This window comes from Dermochelys coriacea, chromosome 2 (genome assembly GCF_009764565.3).
Source record: "Dermochelys coriacea isolate rDerCor1 chromosome 2, rDerCor1.pri.v4, whole genome shotgun sequence".
Classification (NCBI taxonomy): domain Eukaryota; kingdom Metazoa; phylum Chordata; order Testudines; family Dermochelyidae; genus Dermochelys; species Dermochelys coriacea.
In genome coordinates this window covers 188,811,969-188,830,272 of record NC_050069.1, presented here as the reverse complement: position 1 = coordinate 188,830,272, position 18,304 = coordinate 188,811,969, and the positions used below count along the sequence as shown (strand labels likewise).

General features: G+C 40.6%; 1 protein-coding gene across 1 annotated transcript in view; it reads right to left on the bottom strand.

Annotated features, from left to right (window-relative positions):
• ULK4 (unc-51 like kinase 4) overlaps positions 1–18,304 on the bottom strand; it is a 417,484-nt gene that overhangs the window by 228,149 nt on the left and 171,031 nt on the right. Inside the window, exons 29-31 of the mRNA XM_043508874.1 lie at positions 15,452–15,503; positions 15,208–15,352; positions 4,367–4,459 (exon numbers count right to left, since the gene is read on the bottom strand). Of these exons, the coding sequence (XP_043364809.1) occupies positions 4,367–4,459; positions 15,208–15,352; positions 15,452–15,503 (290 nt within the window). The remainder of the gene's footprint in view (positions 1–4,366; positions 4,460–15,207; positions 15,353–15,451; positions 15,504–18,304) is intronic.

The following is an 18,304-nucleotide window of genomic DNA, read 5'->3' as shown; positions in this document are numbered from 1 at the left end:
AATGTAGTTAAATTAGAGGAACAGGGAAGGGAAAGAGGTGCTGAAGACCAGTGGAAAGTGGAGATTGGGTGATTTACCTCTGATGTTACTATTTCCTAATGTGACAATGAGCTATTTGTAGGGCAGCAACAAAGGGAGGAGCAGAGAAGATGAAGGAGGAGGAGGAGCAGACACTATATATTACACTAATTTCAGAATCCTTCCACTCAACAATGAACTTTTCACTGAAGAGCAACATGGATAAAACTGAGGGGTGAAGACAGAAGAGCAAGAGGAGAAAATAGGAAAAAAAGATGAGATTAAAAGAGGAGAGGAGATGGAGAATACCAAAACCAATTGTGAATGTACTAAGGCAGGTTGCCAGCTGGTATAAGCTGTATTAATAAGCAGCCCCCCCCCACACACACACTTACAGTTAAGACAGGACAGAATCACTAAATTCACATTACAACTGTCTGGGCTGATATATCTCTACTGCTCACAATTTACTCTTCAATTTATAGAGGCAATTTCAGAACAACTCGTATTTGCTAAACAAGAGAAAAGACACCTTGTTAGTTCAGAATCAGAATAGTAAGGGGAGTCATTTCTGGAAGATTTGGGGGCAATGAGAAGAAAAAAACCCCATTCATTTACATATTCCAAATCTACAACCATTCTACTGATTTTTTTTCAAGCCACAAGAAAATGTGTCACCCTATGAAGAGAGAAGCATTAAATGAGAAATTTCAGGTTTCAGAGTAGCAGCCATGTTAGTCTGTATTCGCAAAAAGAAAAGGAGTACTTGTGGCACCTTAGAGACTAACAAATTTATTTGAGCTACAGCTCACGAAATGCATCCGATGAAGTGAGCTGTAGCTCACGAAAGCTTATGCTCAAATAAATTTGTTAGTCTCTAAGGTGCCACAAGTACTCCTTTTCTTTAAATGAGAAATGTAATTTTGGATAAGACAGACTCAGTGGAAAGTAGCATTCATCATGAAGTATTAAAATAACAATATAAAAAGATATCCAGTAGTGAAAATAACTGAAGGAAAATCAGCAAGATTGCTAAAGTCAAATCAGAACCTGGAAACTAAGAATCCACCTTCCAATATTACCATTGGATACACGCAAATTAAAAAGACTAAATTAAAAATATGAACAGTTAATAAAGATACACTGTAGCACCTAGAAGCTCACTACCCACCATCCAGGAATGTCAGGATCAAAAGAATAATATTACTCAACTATAAACAGATTATAAGGGTAAGTCAGTATCCAAATATCTACCCTCCACAAACACCGTTAAGTGTACACTCACCCCCGCCCAAAAAGAGCTTTTGATGGTGAGCTACAACATTGCTCCGATAACCAAAGCCTGAGCTAGTGATATTTTATGAATTGTAATAAAGAATTAGAAGCTCAATAGATTTATTTCAACAAATAGAAAATGGTACTATTTATCTGCACAATAAATGTAATCCTGTGGTAGTATAAATAGGATTTATACAATAAAATTACAGTTAAGTACTGCATTTACTGTATTCAAATTGTTCAAAATCTCAAGCCACTCAAGCAATTTTCTAGTTCATTTTTAATCTATTTAGTGTGTAGCAGCAGTGCTCATGGTAGGACTGTAAAGGATAAGAAGGTATAAATGGGAGTGTTTTCATCTGAGCTGTTAAAGAAGACTAACAGGAAAATAAATTAATTTTTTCCTATTGCTCATTTCAGTCAATGAAAGACGGAAGACTGAGACTCAAAGAACCACTCCCCAAACATAATTGCTCCAGAAACCACCCAACAGAGGTGAGTACCCAAGGACCTAACTGATTTTCACTTCAGTTTTATACTAATAACTCCACTGAGTTCAGTAGAGCTATTAACAACTTAATGCAAGTAAGTGCACATTCAGGGCCAAGATCCTAGATACATACAATGGCAACACATTACTATTCTTTTTCCATCTCTCTCTTCCTCCTTCCTGCTCTACTTCCTGCCTATTCTATCTACCTATCCCCCTTCAAACATCTTGTTTATTTTCCTAGAACTTTTTTTTCTTAATTTCCCGGAACTTTTGGCCTCTACAGCCTCATCAGGAAATACAGTTCATTCTATCACAAGCCTAACCCAAGGACCATTATTAATATAGGACATTTTTCTGCAACAACTGTTTACAAACACAAGTGTATATTTTCTAAAATTCATCTCCCCAGTGAGAGCAGACTTATGGATTTATGGTTTATTAACAGCATTTGACTATTTCATATTGATTGACACAGAAATGAAACAATGTTCAAAAATTGAAGAAAAGGAGGCATGTAAAGAATACACCTATTTTAGTTCCCTCTGTGGCAGAAAATTCCACTAGTGAGTCCTTATTACATAAAAAACAAAATTTCTCTAAAATTTCAATAATTTTTACCATAATATGGGGGAAAAAACAGGATAAAGTTTATAAACACTTCCATGTAGTGTTTCTTGATACAGGGTAGCTGTCTCAATAAATGCATCTTCAGTTCACCAATCACTGTAGTAGCTAGAGGTTAATAAGGCATCAGTACCAAACAACAGCTGGAATCAGAGAGGTTTGCAGCAGTTTAGAGGGTTCTATAAAAAGGACAATACACTGAAACATGCCACAGTGCTTTATGGTGCCCAAGTTGCAAATTGCCATAAACTACTTGAGTTGGTCACATTTTTTGGGACCAGGGTCTGAAAGTGTCCTACACTTATTTGCAAATCTATTTAACATCCAGAAACATTTAACTATTTAGTCTGTAATCAATCAGATTTCAATAGGATTTTCTTTAAAAGCACAGCCTAAATACCTGCAATTATCAAGTGCTCACAGTTGCTTTAAAGTTGTTTTTATCCATTACAAATGCACATTTGAAAACTGTCTGTGTAAAATCTCTTACAAAAGTACCTAACAAAAGGTTTCCAGATCCAAATACTTATCCAAAAAATTTGTTTTTAAATTTTTTTTTTTTTTTTTAAAGGCACAGGTTAGATGGGGAGAGGGACACTTAAGAACATGCTTGTTGAACCTTGCACAGAACAGGACAGAACTACATTGGCCCGCCTCTTTCTACCAAATTGTATTGCTACAGTACTGTCTGCATAAGTCGGTAGACTTTCATAAAAAATGCATAAGAATAGGGCTATGGAGGAGGGAAAGAAAAAATAGGAGATTAAAAAGTGGTAATTTGCCTTTCACAGATGAAAGATAATATCTTAGATGGAGCATATGGAACAATGGAAAAGATTCACTAAAGGAATAATTGTCACAAAAGATATTTTCAAGCACAATTACAGAGTTGGGAAACAAACCACGTATCAATATTTTCAAACTTGAATGCATAAATTAGATATCTAAATCCATAGCAGTCTGATTTTCAGAGGTATTAAGCATCTGATTTTCAGAGGCATTAAACAAATTTAAAGGGAGATATGAATATTCAGAACCTCTGAAAATTAGGCCACTTGTCAATTGTAACTATGGATTAATTAAGCACCCAAGAATGTCCTGACCACCATTCTGCACCATGGGACTTTTGTCTTGCTGCCCAGAAATAAAGGGGTTGCTGTTGATAGGGGGCTCCCTCTGAAACGGGTAGGGGGAGGGGCAGAAGGAGAAAGTTTACCTGGATGGAGCAGGGAGGAACAGGAAGTAGCTGCACTGTGTGTGTGTGCGCACACGTGTCTGTCTGTGTGGATTCTGCCCTTTCAGCTGACTAGAGGGTGAGTGGAGAAGCCTTCTCTCACTGTGATCAGGCTGGCAAGTCTGAACATTTTAATCACAGCCTGATGGAATATTGTGTTATCTTTAAGCAACTTGGTTTTAGAAGGTTCAGAATCATACAGAAACCTAATTTGGTCTTGCCACTACATTATTGGTAGAATTCAGAAGACAATGCTCAGAAATGAAGAATGAAATGAAAGGCTCACCTACCAGCAGAAGTGAGGGAAAGGAAATTTCATCAGGTTTTAGAATTATTAGCCTATGTAGCATGGTGGAATAGTATGTAATATTTGCACAGAGTAAGATATCTCTATATATCTATATATATTTGTTTAGTATAAGGACAGTTCAGGAAATGTTTTTTAAATTCCCACTTTTTATATTTAACTAATTGTGCTAAAAGATAATTAAAATAACCTAGCACATACCAAACTGTAATACAAAAGACTTCAGCTCAAAAACCATGCCTTACAAAAATTCTACCTGCAACAAATACACACTACCAAGATCTGTGTCTCAACACAAGCTCATCAGTATGAATTGCACTTAAATCTATATAATTCTTAATTTCTAATTGAACAATGAATAAGGATGAATTGAAAAAAATTCTGATTAGGAGAGAAAGCTTAGTTACGTTACCTAGTAAGAGCAGGGCTATGTTCAGTCAGGGCTACCAACAGTTTCAGAGCATACACTGGTACTGGGTCAGGTGCCATTAGAATGTGCTCATATCTGCAATGAAAATGAAAGTAATTATCATGAAAAGTCAGAGATATTCTGAATCATGCAGCTGATATGCTTTGTGATAGCTTAAATTATATCAGCAACCAGAGTTTTATGAAAATCACCAACCCAAAATTATTTTGTTTTACAGGTCAATAACAAGACAAAGACCTTAGGGCCTTGCAACCTGACTCAAACCTGAATACAAGTGTTGAGTGCAGGTTGGATATGACATGCTTGGGTCAGGCTTTAAAATCAAGCCCAAGGGACTAGAGGTGGATGTGGGGTTGTGGACATCCCTGGAGGTGGCATGGCAAGACTGGGGCCACAGCAAATAGTCTTTTCTTTACACAGGACAATGGCTGGCATCTGCAGCACTGACAGGGGAGGGAGTGCTATGCTCGCACCAGCTGTTTCCCACCTTAAGACACAGACAAATACAAATGTGCACATACACACGTGGTACAGCTCAGCTGTTATTAGAGTGGTGCGGCGTGGCCAGTCAGGTTCTTGCATTGGGCATCCCTGCCTGGCATGAACTGGTTCATGGTTCCTGTGCAGAAGATGCCCTTGCTGCAGCATTTCAGGAAATGTGAGAAGATGGTGATTATGGGGGGCTCAGCAGATGGGTACTAACCCCAAACCACCCCACAGTCCCAGGGCTTGTGCCCACACCTACCCTTCCCTTGTGCCTGGAGCCCTGCAGCGCTGCCAGGCAAGAGGTAGCAGCAGAGGGGAGGAGGGCAAGGACTTTCCCACATGCACACAGCAATGGGGCTTGGTGACTGGCTGCCCTGGCTGCAGGCTGGAAGCTTAGGGTTGTCAACTTTCTAATTGCAGAAAACCAAATATCCTTGCCCTGCCTCGTCCCTTCTCCGAGCCCCATCCCCGCTCACTCCATCCATTGCTCACTCTCTCCCACCCTCACTTGCTTATTTTCACAGGGCTGGGGCAGGGGCGTAGGAGGGGGTCAGGGGGGTGGGCTCCAGGTGGTGCTTACCTCAGGCAGCTCCTGGGAAGTGGCCAGCATGTCCCTCTGGCTCCTACGTGGAGGAGCAGGCCAGAGGGCTCTACATGCTGCCTCTGCCCGCAAGTCCTGCCCCCGCAGCGCCCATTGGCCATGGTTCCTGGCCAATAGGAACTATGGAGCCGGTGCTCGGGGCAAGGACAGTGCACGGAGCCCCTGTGGCTGCCCCTATGCCTAGGAGCCGGAGGGACATGCTGGCCACTTCCTGGGAGCTGGGTAGGGAGCCTGCCAGCCCCACGCCAACCAGACTTAACAGCCCGGTCAGCAATGCTGACTGGCGCCACCACAGTCCCTTTTCGACCAGGTATTCCTGTCAAAAACCAGACAGCTGACAACCCTAGGAGGGCTGTGGTTCCATGGGGGTGCAGAAGCAGACAATCCCAGGTTCATTGGGGCAGCTGCAGGACGGAGTGGGGAAACAAGGCAGGTCTGTGAATGACAGAGGCACATAGGTCTGTTTGCAATGCCCTGACCATGCTGGTCTGTTGGCTCTGGTTGCTGCCCCTCTGCAACTAACTTTGCAACCCAATGCAATGAGACGCAACTACAAGAGTCAGGTCAGGTATGAACACAACTTGACACTCCTGCATTTGGGACAACTGTGATCTAGTTATGTTCAGGTCAGGCTTTAAAATTAGGCCCAAACAGCACTCTCAAGGACCCTAACTTTTTGGAACTGTATAATAAGACCACTACTTGGATATGAAGTTTGAAAAGCAGAGCTTCACAAAAATTAATCCCACTTTATGGGAAGAAAATACAAAGGAAGAAATGCAATATTAACAGAGTCCTTTAGTAACGTATATCTACATTTTCAAAAGGCCAGCAGTAAAATGACAAAAAAATCATTTCACACAAAGAATCTTAAAATAGTAAAAAGTATAAGTGTTAGGGGGAGCTCAGAAATATCATACGAGGGATCATATGTGACACAACTTAGATTATTGATTTAGTTTATTTTTTTGTAATTTAAAAACTTTTAAAGCACCAGGGCAAGGGGGGGGCTGTTTTGAATTAAGTGCACTTTCATCCTCCAAGGAATGCTAGTGAATGTGCAACAACTCCAATCAGTTTTCTTTTTTACTTCTAAAATGTCATGTAGTGAGGGAGACGTGAGTATTAGTTACCTACCACCTAACATCAACTCATTCCCCTCAAAGTTTGCTTTATTTATTTATTTTTAAAGACAACTGAAGATTGTACACAACACACAAGCAGATCTAGTACACAGGCAAGAACAGCAAATCTGGATGAAATGTCTGATCAACTTTACATGCAGATAAAAGTGAAAACATGTATGGGGAGTCCGGATCAGTAAAGAGGTACAAGAAAGAAATCTTTGAAAAGACCCATGCAAAATCCATTAACTGAAAGCCTGGCAAAGAGGAAACAGGATGCTGAATATCAACATAGACACTGCTACGTCTTCTAACAACATGATAATCTTTGATTTACCAGAGGAATACGGATATTTCTATTTCTTTTAATGAAGTGAACAGCTGTTAAATAATTGCATATGGTAACGGGGAAGAGAAGGGATGAAATAAGATACAAGAGTGAGTAAGAGAGATACAGACAGACAGACAGACACAGACTTACTCACTCCTGTCAAAAACAGCACCTTTCATTAGTAAGTGCTTCCTTTAGGAAGGCCAATCTAGACATATGGAAGAGATAAAGGCAACAGACGAGACATTCCATTATTCATCAAAGTAAATCATGAAAAACTTAAAAAGGAAAAATGAGGGAATTAGTAAAAGAAAGAATACCACGTTTTTGGCACCACAATGTTTTCATATTGCATAAGTGTTTTCTAAAAACTACCAACAAATATCACTGATTATCTTGGCATCTATGGGACTCCCTTCACAGAAAAAGACACTCTTACGGGCTTGTGTACACAGTGCAGTAATCTGCACCAGAGAGGTATAAATTCTAGGGAGCATTCAGCACATCACACACTAACTGGCCTGTGTGAAACCTGCTGGAATACACTAAAAGTTCCCTAATGTGTGTTAAAGTAGTCCCATTTCACACAGTACATGTGTGAGCAAGGCAGGGCTTGTTATCAGCAACACATCACTGGTACTCGCTGCTAAGCTAAGCATGCTAGCCATGTTATGTTCCAAGTCCATGACATCTTTGGAAGGAAATACCAGGAACTGAACCTACTATCATGTATGGTAGACCAAAGACTTAATACTTGATGGTAGCTTTATATCTGTAATAATTAAAGCTTATACTTTCCAACTAATAAATTCCAATACCTGAAATAAAAGACATTTTCTCATTTGTGATTAATGAACTTCTCTTTCTCTCACATTGGAAAAAAAAAAATCTTAATTCACTAGTGACATAGGCCCCAATCTTGCAAACACTTACACTTGCAAGTAGTCTTACTGACCTCAGTGAGACTACTCGTGCATGCTTATAGTCAAGGCAAGGACTGCTGGGACTACATTTTTAAACAAGGGAGCCTAAAGGTAGTCACCTAAATTAGCTCTCAAAATCCTGACTTTGTTGCACAAAACATGGATTTAAGTCTCAAAAACTGATAATTCCTAACAATATTAATAAATATTGATATAGAAACCCAATTTTAGGCCTACATGCTTATAAATGTAGTTCTTGGTAACTTGTTAATGTCCACAGAGAAGATATATTATTTAAAAGATAAATGATTACCATTATATTTATTTAACCTCAATCTCCCATATGGTCAATAAAATCAGTCTTACTTATTTGTTTTTACTTGAAACTTCAGTTTTTTCCCCCAAAGGTAACATAAGTGAACTATTTAGGGTAAGATATTTTGGCATACTAAGTAATTCTATAGCCAAGTGATTAATCGACCCAAATACCACACAAAAAACCCAGAACTGCTAAAATGAACATTCTTTTTGTAGTAATTATGAACTTTTTCTGGAAAACTATATAGGCTTATGAATCACATATAACCCAGTGTTGTACCTTCTGTGTGGAGAACAAGTCTCTCTGCTCCTAAGCCATTACAGTGTGAGTATCTATGACCAATATTTTCATCACATGAAGAAACATACAAACTAATACAACTCAGTTTTTAGAGATGAAAATAATTATTTGGTAAATTTCAACTATAATCTGGTAAATTGCTATATTGCCATCTTTCTCACATATAAATAGTGTCAAGGGAACCCAGACATTTTGGAGGTCCTTTAACCACTAAAAATTTTAAACATTTACCTCCTCCCTATCCAAATGATCCAAGATTTTAGTTTGGAGAACTGGGCTGGAAATTTGTCAACAACCACCACATGATATTCTTAATCACATTTCAGCACATGAGATCTCAACCAAAACCAGGAAGTGCAGAGGAATGTGTAAATGGGAAATATTTTCTGTATTTTAAGAGATTAAAAAACATTTTCATATATGAAAAAGGGTTGGTGTAATCTGAGTTTGAGGAAAATTTTGGTCAGTTTTTATTTAATACAAACCATTTCAACCATCCCTGTTTATTTTATTATTTCCAAAAGTTTTGTATTGGTTACCAAATACCAGGAAAAATAAAATCTCTCATTGAAAGAAATAAAAACATTCCACTTGATGAAAGGTAGGGAAAAAAAAACATGCTGATCTACAAACACACTAATATTTCTAACCTAAAATTACTATTCTTAAACTCAAGTAGTGGATGTCATTCATGTGTACAGCACATGATAAGAAAATCTTTGCCAATACTGCATTTCTCTAAATGCCTTTTGCATTTCAGATATATAGAGCAACATTCTAAGACCTGGGAGAATCTCTCGCTTGAATCAATTGAATGTTAACAGACTTTTTGCAGGCTTCAATTGCACACACAAAGTAGGCCAGACAGAGTTCCCTTTAAAAATAAAGTCAGCACAAATTAAACTATTAACTCTCCCTTTTCCATACAACTGGATAGCGAGCTTCTCAGTTCTTGAGACTGAAATGGAGCCGAATGACTCCTTTCAAGAATTTCATTAGCATGGATTTCGAAAATACTGATTTCCCATGGATGGGTAGGTGAAATGCCAAAATTGCCACCAAGTGCACTCTCAACTAATTAAGTGAAAAATCAGAAACCTCAAGGTGTAACAGGTACTCAGCGTTGTCCTGGATACAAACCTTTTTCAGTTGAACTCCCCAGGCTAACAATCACATTGAGAACCACTTCTATTTGGCCAAATAGGACGCTCTGGTGGCGGGCTTTCTATTATTAAGCAAGATTTGCTGGACCACCTCTGAGTATCATTTCTCTCCTCATCTAACCATCCAGTATCCACGAGATGCAGGGAGATGAGTGCTGGATGTGAAATCTGGCTGTGATACTGAGTCAGGAGGCCAGGTGAAGAGAAAGAGATATGGGAGGCTGGACCAATAATGCAAGGAGGTCAGAGAACCACCATTATCTAGGCCATGCTGGAGGAATGAGAATAAGCCTGACACAATACAATTTCAGCTAGAGAATGACTTGTGGAATGATCAAAGTTGGAGGAAAAGCATACAGGAGTGCTGATTCCCAGCGCAGGTGAAAAGCGTTGATCACCACTGGATCACTGTTCTTGACACAGAAGTCAAAATGACTGCTTGCTGGATGCTGCAGGAGGATGACCTGGATGGCTAAATCTGGAACCAGTGGGCCTTCGCCTCTGGGATCTATGTCCTTTCCTGGGGTAGTTCCACTGCCTTACTGGAAAGGAGGACTGCCCAAAGAAACACCTAAAGGGGCATCCCTGTACAGCTGGCATATAAATTCCCAAGGAAAGCAAAGTAGTTGGGGCATCCTTAAAAGAGCGCAGGGTCTCATTGCGCTTTTCCAAAAACAAAACTTAACCATCAAAAGTTACGTCCTCAATGATCTGCTGGACCTCAGGTACAATGCCTGAATTCTGCAGCCATCAGGAACCTCCTCATGGTCACAGCCAATGCCATAATTCTGGCTGAGGTATCTGCCAGGTCTAGAGCTGACAGTAAAGAAATCTTGGTTCCCATAAGGCCTTTTCCAATGAATGCCTTAAACTTTTTAAGACTTTTAGCAACTTCTCTGCAAACTCAGTCATGGCCACTCAATTAACAAAGCCATATTTAGAGAGCAACATCTGCTGGGTTGCAAACCACATCTGCAGGGAAGAGAAAATATAAATCTTCCTCCCCATTAAGTCCATCCTTTTGGACTCTTTGTCTGTAGATGTAGATTTATGTCTTCCCTGTCGTTTGCTGCAGTCATCTCAAGAGAGTTAGGGATTGGGTGGGAGTAGAAACCCTGCATGGGAACGAAGTATCACTTTTCTGAACACTTTACTGTGAGAGACAACAAAGCAGGAGTATTCCAGAGGGCCTCTGCAGACTCCAACAGACCCTCATTTAACCAGGACTACTCTTCCTGGAACTCATGGTTGGAGAACATCCAGCAGTTTATGCATATTGTCCTGCAGAAATTCCACCTGGATATCTAAGGTAGCCTAAGGTCCTTATGTCTTAAAGTGCTCAGGCATCTAGGGAGGAGGAAGAGGAGCCTGGCACAGATGAGTCATCCAGAGAGGATGAAGAGGTGGTTTGCTGTGCCAACAACAGGTCCTGGTTTTGCACCATAGGATCTGGTTAGTCACCACCTGAGTCATTCTTTTTAGGTTAGAAGTCTGAGGAACTGTCCCAGACTGAGGTGTCAACAGACGAGGTTTTGGAACAAATTGATAAATTAAACAGTACTAAGTTACCAGAACCAGATGGTATTCGCCCAAGAGAGTTATGAAGGAACTCAAATATGAAATTGCAGAACTACTAAGTGTGGCATATAGTCTATCATTTAACTCAGCTTCTGCACCTGGTGACTGGTGGATAGCTAATGTGACGCCAATTTTTTAAAAAGGCTTGAGAGGTGATCCAGGCAATTACAGGCCAGTAAGCCTAAACTTCAGTACCAGGCAAATTGGATGAAACTATAGTAAAGAACAGAATCATCATATACATTGATGGACACAATTTGTTGGAAAAGAGTCAACATGGCTTTTGTAAAGGGAATTCATGCCTTACCAATCTATCAGAATTCTTTGAGGGGAACAAACAAACCTGTAGACAAGGGTGATCCAGTCGATATAGTGTACTTAGTCTTTCAGACAGCCTTTAACAAGGTCCCTCAAAGGTCCCTCATAGGCAAAGTAAGCAGTCATGGAATAAGAGAGAAGGTCCTGTCATGCATCAGTAACTGGTTAAAAGATAGGAAACAAAGGATAGGAATAAATGGTCAGTTAACAGAATGGAAAACTATAATGGGATCCAAAAAAGAACTAGATAAGTTCACGGAGGATAGGTCTATCAATGCCTATTAGCCAGGATGGTCAGGGATGCAACCCCATGCTCTGAGTGTCCCTAGACTGTTTGCCAGAACCTGGGAGTGGATGGCAGGCAATGGATCACTGGATGATTGCCCTCTGAAGCACCTGGAATTGGCCACTGTTGGAAGACAAGATACCGGGCTAGATGGACCATTGGTCTGACCCAGTATGGCTGTTCTTATGGATAACCCTAGAGGCCCAGAGGGAAAAGGCTCAGCAGTCGCTTGTAGCTGGTGGTGGTTTGGGAATGAAAGCCACTAATGGGACTGGTGATCTCGCTCTGAGTAAGACCTCAAAAACTAAGACATGTCATAAGGAGGACACTGGACGAAAGGATATGGCATTGGTGGTCAGTAGGCACTGGGTCAAAACCCCCAGTCCCGACTGCAGGAATGATGGCAACCTTGGTAGTCAGGCATCAAAGATCATAGATCACCATATTGGGTGATGACAGAGAGGATGACCACTCTAACCAGGACCTCGCAGGGTCTCAAAGATTCTCTGACGTCTCTCTCTCAAAGACGTCAGTCCCAATAGGGTGAACAAATGATGTGACCAATCCAAAGCACAACATGTGGCGTGATATCAGTTGTGAAAAGGGAGAGGGAATCAACACCAGTGGTACTGAGTAAGTCATGCTCCTACACAGTACCAGAGAAGGCACCTGCACAGAGGCCAAGGACAGTACTGAGTTTGACAACAAGATCTGCTGCCAAAGCAATGACAGTGCAGAGGGGGCAATGACACCTGCATCAAGGGGGCCTTCAATGTTGGGCACAGCATCAGCCTCAATTCCACAGCCTGAGATGTGGACAGTGCAAACTGCAGTGCAAAGAAACTCAGCACCTCTGCAACACAGTTAGAAGATGCCAAGGGAACAAAGGAAGATGAAGCAGTAGACATAATGGCACCAGAAGACTCCTGAACTAGTGGAAAGTTAGAGACTGAGAGGCAAATCAGGTCTGAAGCCACCTGATATGCCAACGGCATGGAGACAGTCAGCGCTGGTGCTTACATCATCAGTACCAGATTCAATGGATGCCCCATGACTAGACCTGGAGTCAACAGTATGAGCTCTCACTGATCTCAGCGCAGTACTAGGGAATGATTGGATGGACCTGCTCCATCCCATGTGCTGGAAGGAGTACAGTGCCAGACAGCACTCCTCTTGAAAGGTGATGAAGAGTTTCCCCAAGCCATGCACTCAGGTTGCCAACCCTCCAGGACTGACCTGGAGTCTCCAAGAATTAAAAATTATGTCACGTGATGAAATCTCCAGGAATACATCCAATCAAAATTGGCAACTCTACATGGCATGGTCCCCTTTAGTCTTATGGGACCTCTTTCCTGCCACACCAAACGAGGGACAATGGTTCCTCTTCCAACTGGGAGAAACAGAAGGGTCTGAATTTGGAGCGGCATCACTTGCTGGTTACACAGGTGACCACCAATCAGATGAGTGCCTTGGTGTTGAAGCAGGCCTCAAGGCCTGCTCCAGGAAGTGCTGCTTCAGCTGTAAGTCTCTCACCACCCGAGTTCTCTTGTTGAATGACTTACAGATGGAGCATTATTCCTTTATGTGTCCCTCACAGAGACACAACAAGCACCTCATGTGGGGATCGCCCCTCCTTGCAATGGACAATGCTTGAGCCCTGATGAGGGCACCACACAGGGCAGACAACTACTCAAAGTAACACTAAACTAAACTTAAAGAACCACTAACTATTATATAGAATAAAACAAGAAAAACCTCTCAGAAAACCGAGACTGAAAACGCGAGGTGAACACACCTCACTGAACTCTGACTCTAGCTGCGGGAGATGAGAAAGAACTTGAGGGGGATTGGGGCAATGCCGTCCTTACATAGCCAGAGGAGGGCTAGGGCAGCAGGGTATGAGTGCCATTCTGTGGTATTTCTGGACAAATTTCTATGGCTTTGGTGCGCTGGACACACGCTTATATGAAATATATGACTGCATCTACTCAAAGAAGAACTATTCTTAACTCATTAGCTGGGCAAACATGGATTTGTTTAAATCACAGCCCAAGAGCTGAGGGAAATGTTTGTCTTGTTCTAAGAGAAACCAGGGAGACAGTATCACTGAGATGCAACTTGGATGTCCCACAGATGTTCTATTTGTGTCATTGACACACTCTGTACCTCTGTGCACCAGAAACCCCATATTCACCACTGTGATCTGAGTAGAACAGGTTTTGTACAGAGTAGGTCTTGTGAGGTATCGTTTAAAAAGTCTTGATTTGCTGAGCATTAATATCCTGTTTGATTGTGTGCACTATCATTTTACTTACAGTTATGAAGTATTGCTATATATGTTAATGAAATATGTTGTGAGGTTGAGGCAACTATCTCTGGCCAGACAGGCATTGATGGCCCATCAAGAAGAATCTGCTATCCCAGAGCCTCTTCGGAGAGGGCATGTACACAATGAGGGCTGTCTAACTCCCATGTCACAGCAAGGATCTTTCTAGTTTCTGGAAGGAAGTATAAAAGAGGGACAGTGACATCACCACTTGGCCTCTCTCCTCCCGCATCTCCACACCTGGAAGATAAAGACTTTGAACTGGGGAGTTGAGTCCTAGGCTGAAAGCGAATACAGTCTGTGTATTAAGGACTATGAGCTGCCTGTAACATCTATTAGGGTGAGAAAAGCTGTTTGATTTAAATCTTGCTTAATCTGTTAAAGTTAGAATTTAGGTCTGCAATTATTTTAATTTCTTAATCAACTTTGCTCTCTATGCCTGCTACTTAAAATCTAGTTTTCTGTAGTTAATAAATCTGTTTTATAATTTACCTAAAACAGTGTGGGTTTAGTTGAGGTGCTTGGGGAATCTCAGCTCAGATTAACAAGGGCTGTTGCACGTTCACTACCCTTTGTTGGAGTGGTGAACTAATTAATGAGTTTACACTGTCCAAGGGAGACACTGTCCAGTATGAGATGGTATACATCTGGGGGGCAAGGCTGGGGTGATTGGCTGCTTCTCTCATTATGATTCATGAGTGGCTGAGAGCACATTCCTGCAATTTAGCTCGGTGTGAATCTCCACATGCTGATGGCTGAGTGATCACAGCCCCTGGAAGGATTTGCTGTTTGTCACTTTTATTGCGCTGAGAGAGACAGCCCAGACTGGAGAGTTTAGGGGGCACAGCAGTCCCACATTCCAGGTTGTACCCCAGGGATCCTATCACAAGTACTGAATGGATTTGGTAGGCAAACATCTGGCAGAAAAATCTGTGACATCAATTCATCATTACTTACCACTATTTTTGTTTTATTGTTTACATCAAAAAGGTATTTAAAACAAGTATATAGTCAAAATGGATTGGACATCAAAATTATTCCTCATTAGAGCAGCAGTACTGTACTTACTGAGGCAGCAATGAATCTCTAATGAGACACAGAAGCTTGTTGTTTGAGTCAAGGCTCTCCTCTTTCTCCTCAGCCATAACCTCGTGGCTCACAAGCAGTGATGTGGTTTCTGAAAGCAACCGCAAGCTGAAGAGTCTCCATTCCACTTGAAAATAAATGTGCCAAGAATGTGACCACACTGAAGTCTAATTAAAACAAAATGTGGAATTCATGGAAATTTTAGTTGATGTGGCCATGTACTTACCATTCTGACTATGGACCAAAGAAACTAAGGGAGGGAGGATATAGTCCACAACCTAAAACAGAGCATTAAAAAGATCTGGTTTAGATCATTCAGAAAGAAAAAATAGAACTCAGATATATATATACATAATCTGTTTATTCCACTGCTAGAGTCTTTAATCAAAGGGATGAACAATCATGGAAATTCATCCATAATCACACTTATTAGGCCACCAAGTTCACTTTGGTCTAGTAAATCACTATAAAGTCATAGATGACAACATCTGTATATCAAAAACAGTAATATCAATGTTGGCACAATTTATTGAGAATTCTTTTTAGTTTAAAAAAGCAGAATTTGGTGCCGAATTTAGATATTAAAGAAGCTAAAATAAAATTACCACGTGTATTAATCCCTATGCTCCAGTCCATAAACTAATCAGATGGGATTAGGAAGAAATTTCTTCCAATGATAGTTAAGGTACATTGTGGAAGTTTCACACCATCCACACTGAAGCATTCATCATCATCGATTTCAGAGAGAGGATACTTCAACTAGATAAATCATTGGTTCTTTCCAGTACAGTCATTCATAGGTTCCCATTGAGATTCAGATTTAGAGACTGAAGTCTTGAATTTTGAAAAAAATATACTCCAATAAAATGTTTCTATATTCCCTAGAGTCACTGAGCAACATATTCCAGTCTGACATATCAAGTCCCCTCTTTAGCGAAATGACAGCTTATTTTCATCTTAAATTTTATGCAAATTCAGGCTTCTAACAAGCAAAAAAAAAGTTATTGGGAATGGAAAACAACAGGAAAAGAGATCTCAACAGGAAAATTATCAGAAGCAATACAATACAGTAAACTCTTCTTGAGCATCCAGGGCAGGTCACAGATCCTAAAACTGAGAAGTTAATATTACTAGTTAAAAAGAAAAGGAGTAATTGTGGCACCTTAGAGGCTAGGTGCCACAAGTACTCTTTTTCTTTTTTGCGAATACAGACTAACACGGCTGCTACTCTGAAACCTGTTATTACAAGTTAATCTTTTCAGTAAACTACACAAATCAAATAATGAAAAACTTTCAAGATAACGCAACCACAAAAAAAAATCTAGTGGAAACAAATTTGACCATGCCACCATAAGATGGATGTCTCAATTGCTCTGAAGAGAATGTAAGATATGATGTTTTAAAAATATGTATTTGTGGCTAGCTTCTTAGTTAGTATAAATCAGTTTAGTTCCACTGAATTTATTTGAATGTTACAAAAATGGCACATTACAATGGTTAACAATTCATTGTTTGGAGATGAATCATTTCATTTCATAGAGCATTCAAAGCCTTAATAATGTATAAGGTGCATTTTTCAATACTTCATCATTATGAAATCTTTCATCGCCTTTACAATACAATAGAAGAAGTAATAAAATGACTTAGCACTCCATAGGGCCTTTCAATGGAGGACTTTAAATTGCTTTACAAATGCTAACTAAGCAAGTCTCACAACAGACCTGTGAGGCGGGTAAGAGTGTATGGGATCACTTCTTCTGCCACTTAACACAGCTGCTTTTAGTTGAAAGAATGTATCTCTTTTGGTCAATTCAGATCCTAGTTTAGGAATGCTCCTGCATTCCTTGCTGATGCTACTTCTCACATAGAAAGCATTATTCATAGATGCTGCTATCATCTTATGGCAGATAATGACCTGGTCTCAGTTATACATGTTTTCACCACCTCCTGCCTGGATTACACCAATGCAATACACATCAGCCATTAGGAAACTTCATCTGCTATAGAATGTTGTAATGTGTTTCCCCAGCAACACAGGCTACTGTGAGCGTACCAAACCTACCTCCTCTACTCTATACCCTGGCTTCCCATCGAATATTCAACCAAATTCAATGTCTTGGTCCTTATTTTCATGGTGCTCTATTGCCGGCGCCCAACATATCTTAAAAAAAAAGCCTAAAGATCCAGGATGAAGGTCATGGTTGACAACTTTCCCCCCCCTCAGTCACAATGGAACTTTCAACCATAAGTGTAAAGTTCATCTGTGCAAGAGACAGAGCTTTCTTGGGGGCCAGTTCAAGAGCAAGGAATGAACTCCTCCAGGAAGTAAGCACTATCACAAACCTCACCACCTTCCCACTCCACGTGTAAGGTGCACTTCTGCAACCTTGCCTTCTCTAATAAACACAGAGCATAGCGTACATACTAAAACAAAAATAATTGTAAAATAACCCAAACCTAAAACACTTCACCAACAAAAAATACCAACCAAAAGAAAACACTACACTGCATGCACAAATCTCCCATAGGGCAAGAATGAGATGAAAAACAAACCATATATGACCGATGACAAACACACCTTGTAATATGCTACTGGAAGGTGCCCAGATACTAGAATGATGAAGACATTTTAAGAACTTATATGCAATAGACAAGACTGGATTCCTACACCTCAGGCAGGAGAAAAGGTTAGTCAGTATCCCATCATATAGTAGAGACAGGAAAGCCCACTGATAATATTGTGGAACATGAAGGGAACAGACAGCTTTGTTTCCTTCCTTTGTTTCATCTACTCTTTTCTACATACATATGAAGAAAGGGAATCTATGCACATGTAGTGGGGAAGGGTGTAGAAATGGAGGAGTGCTGCCACGATGACATGCTCCCTTTCCCCTTATGCGGGGGCTTCTTGGGGTTCCAGTTCCAAAGCTTTGCAGGGAACCAAAACTGATGCATTATCCCCTCTTCCTCCTTTACAAAACTTGCAGACAGAACATGCAGTAAGATATACTGCTTCCTTTCTATGCTGTGCAAGTCTCTGAAAGAGTCAAAGGATGGGCAGGTACTTGGGCACCTGAGG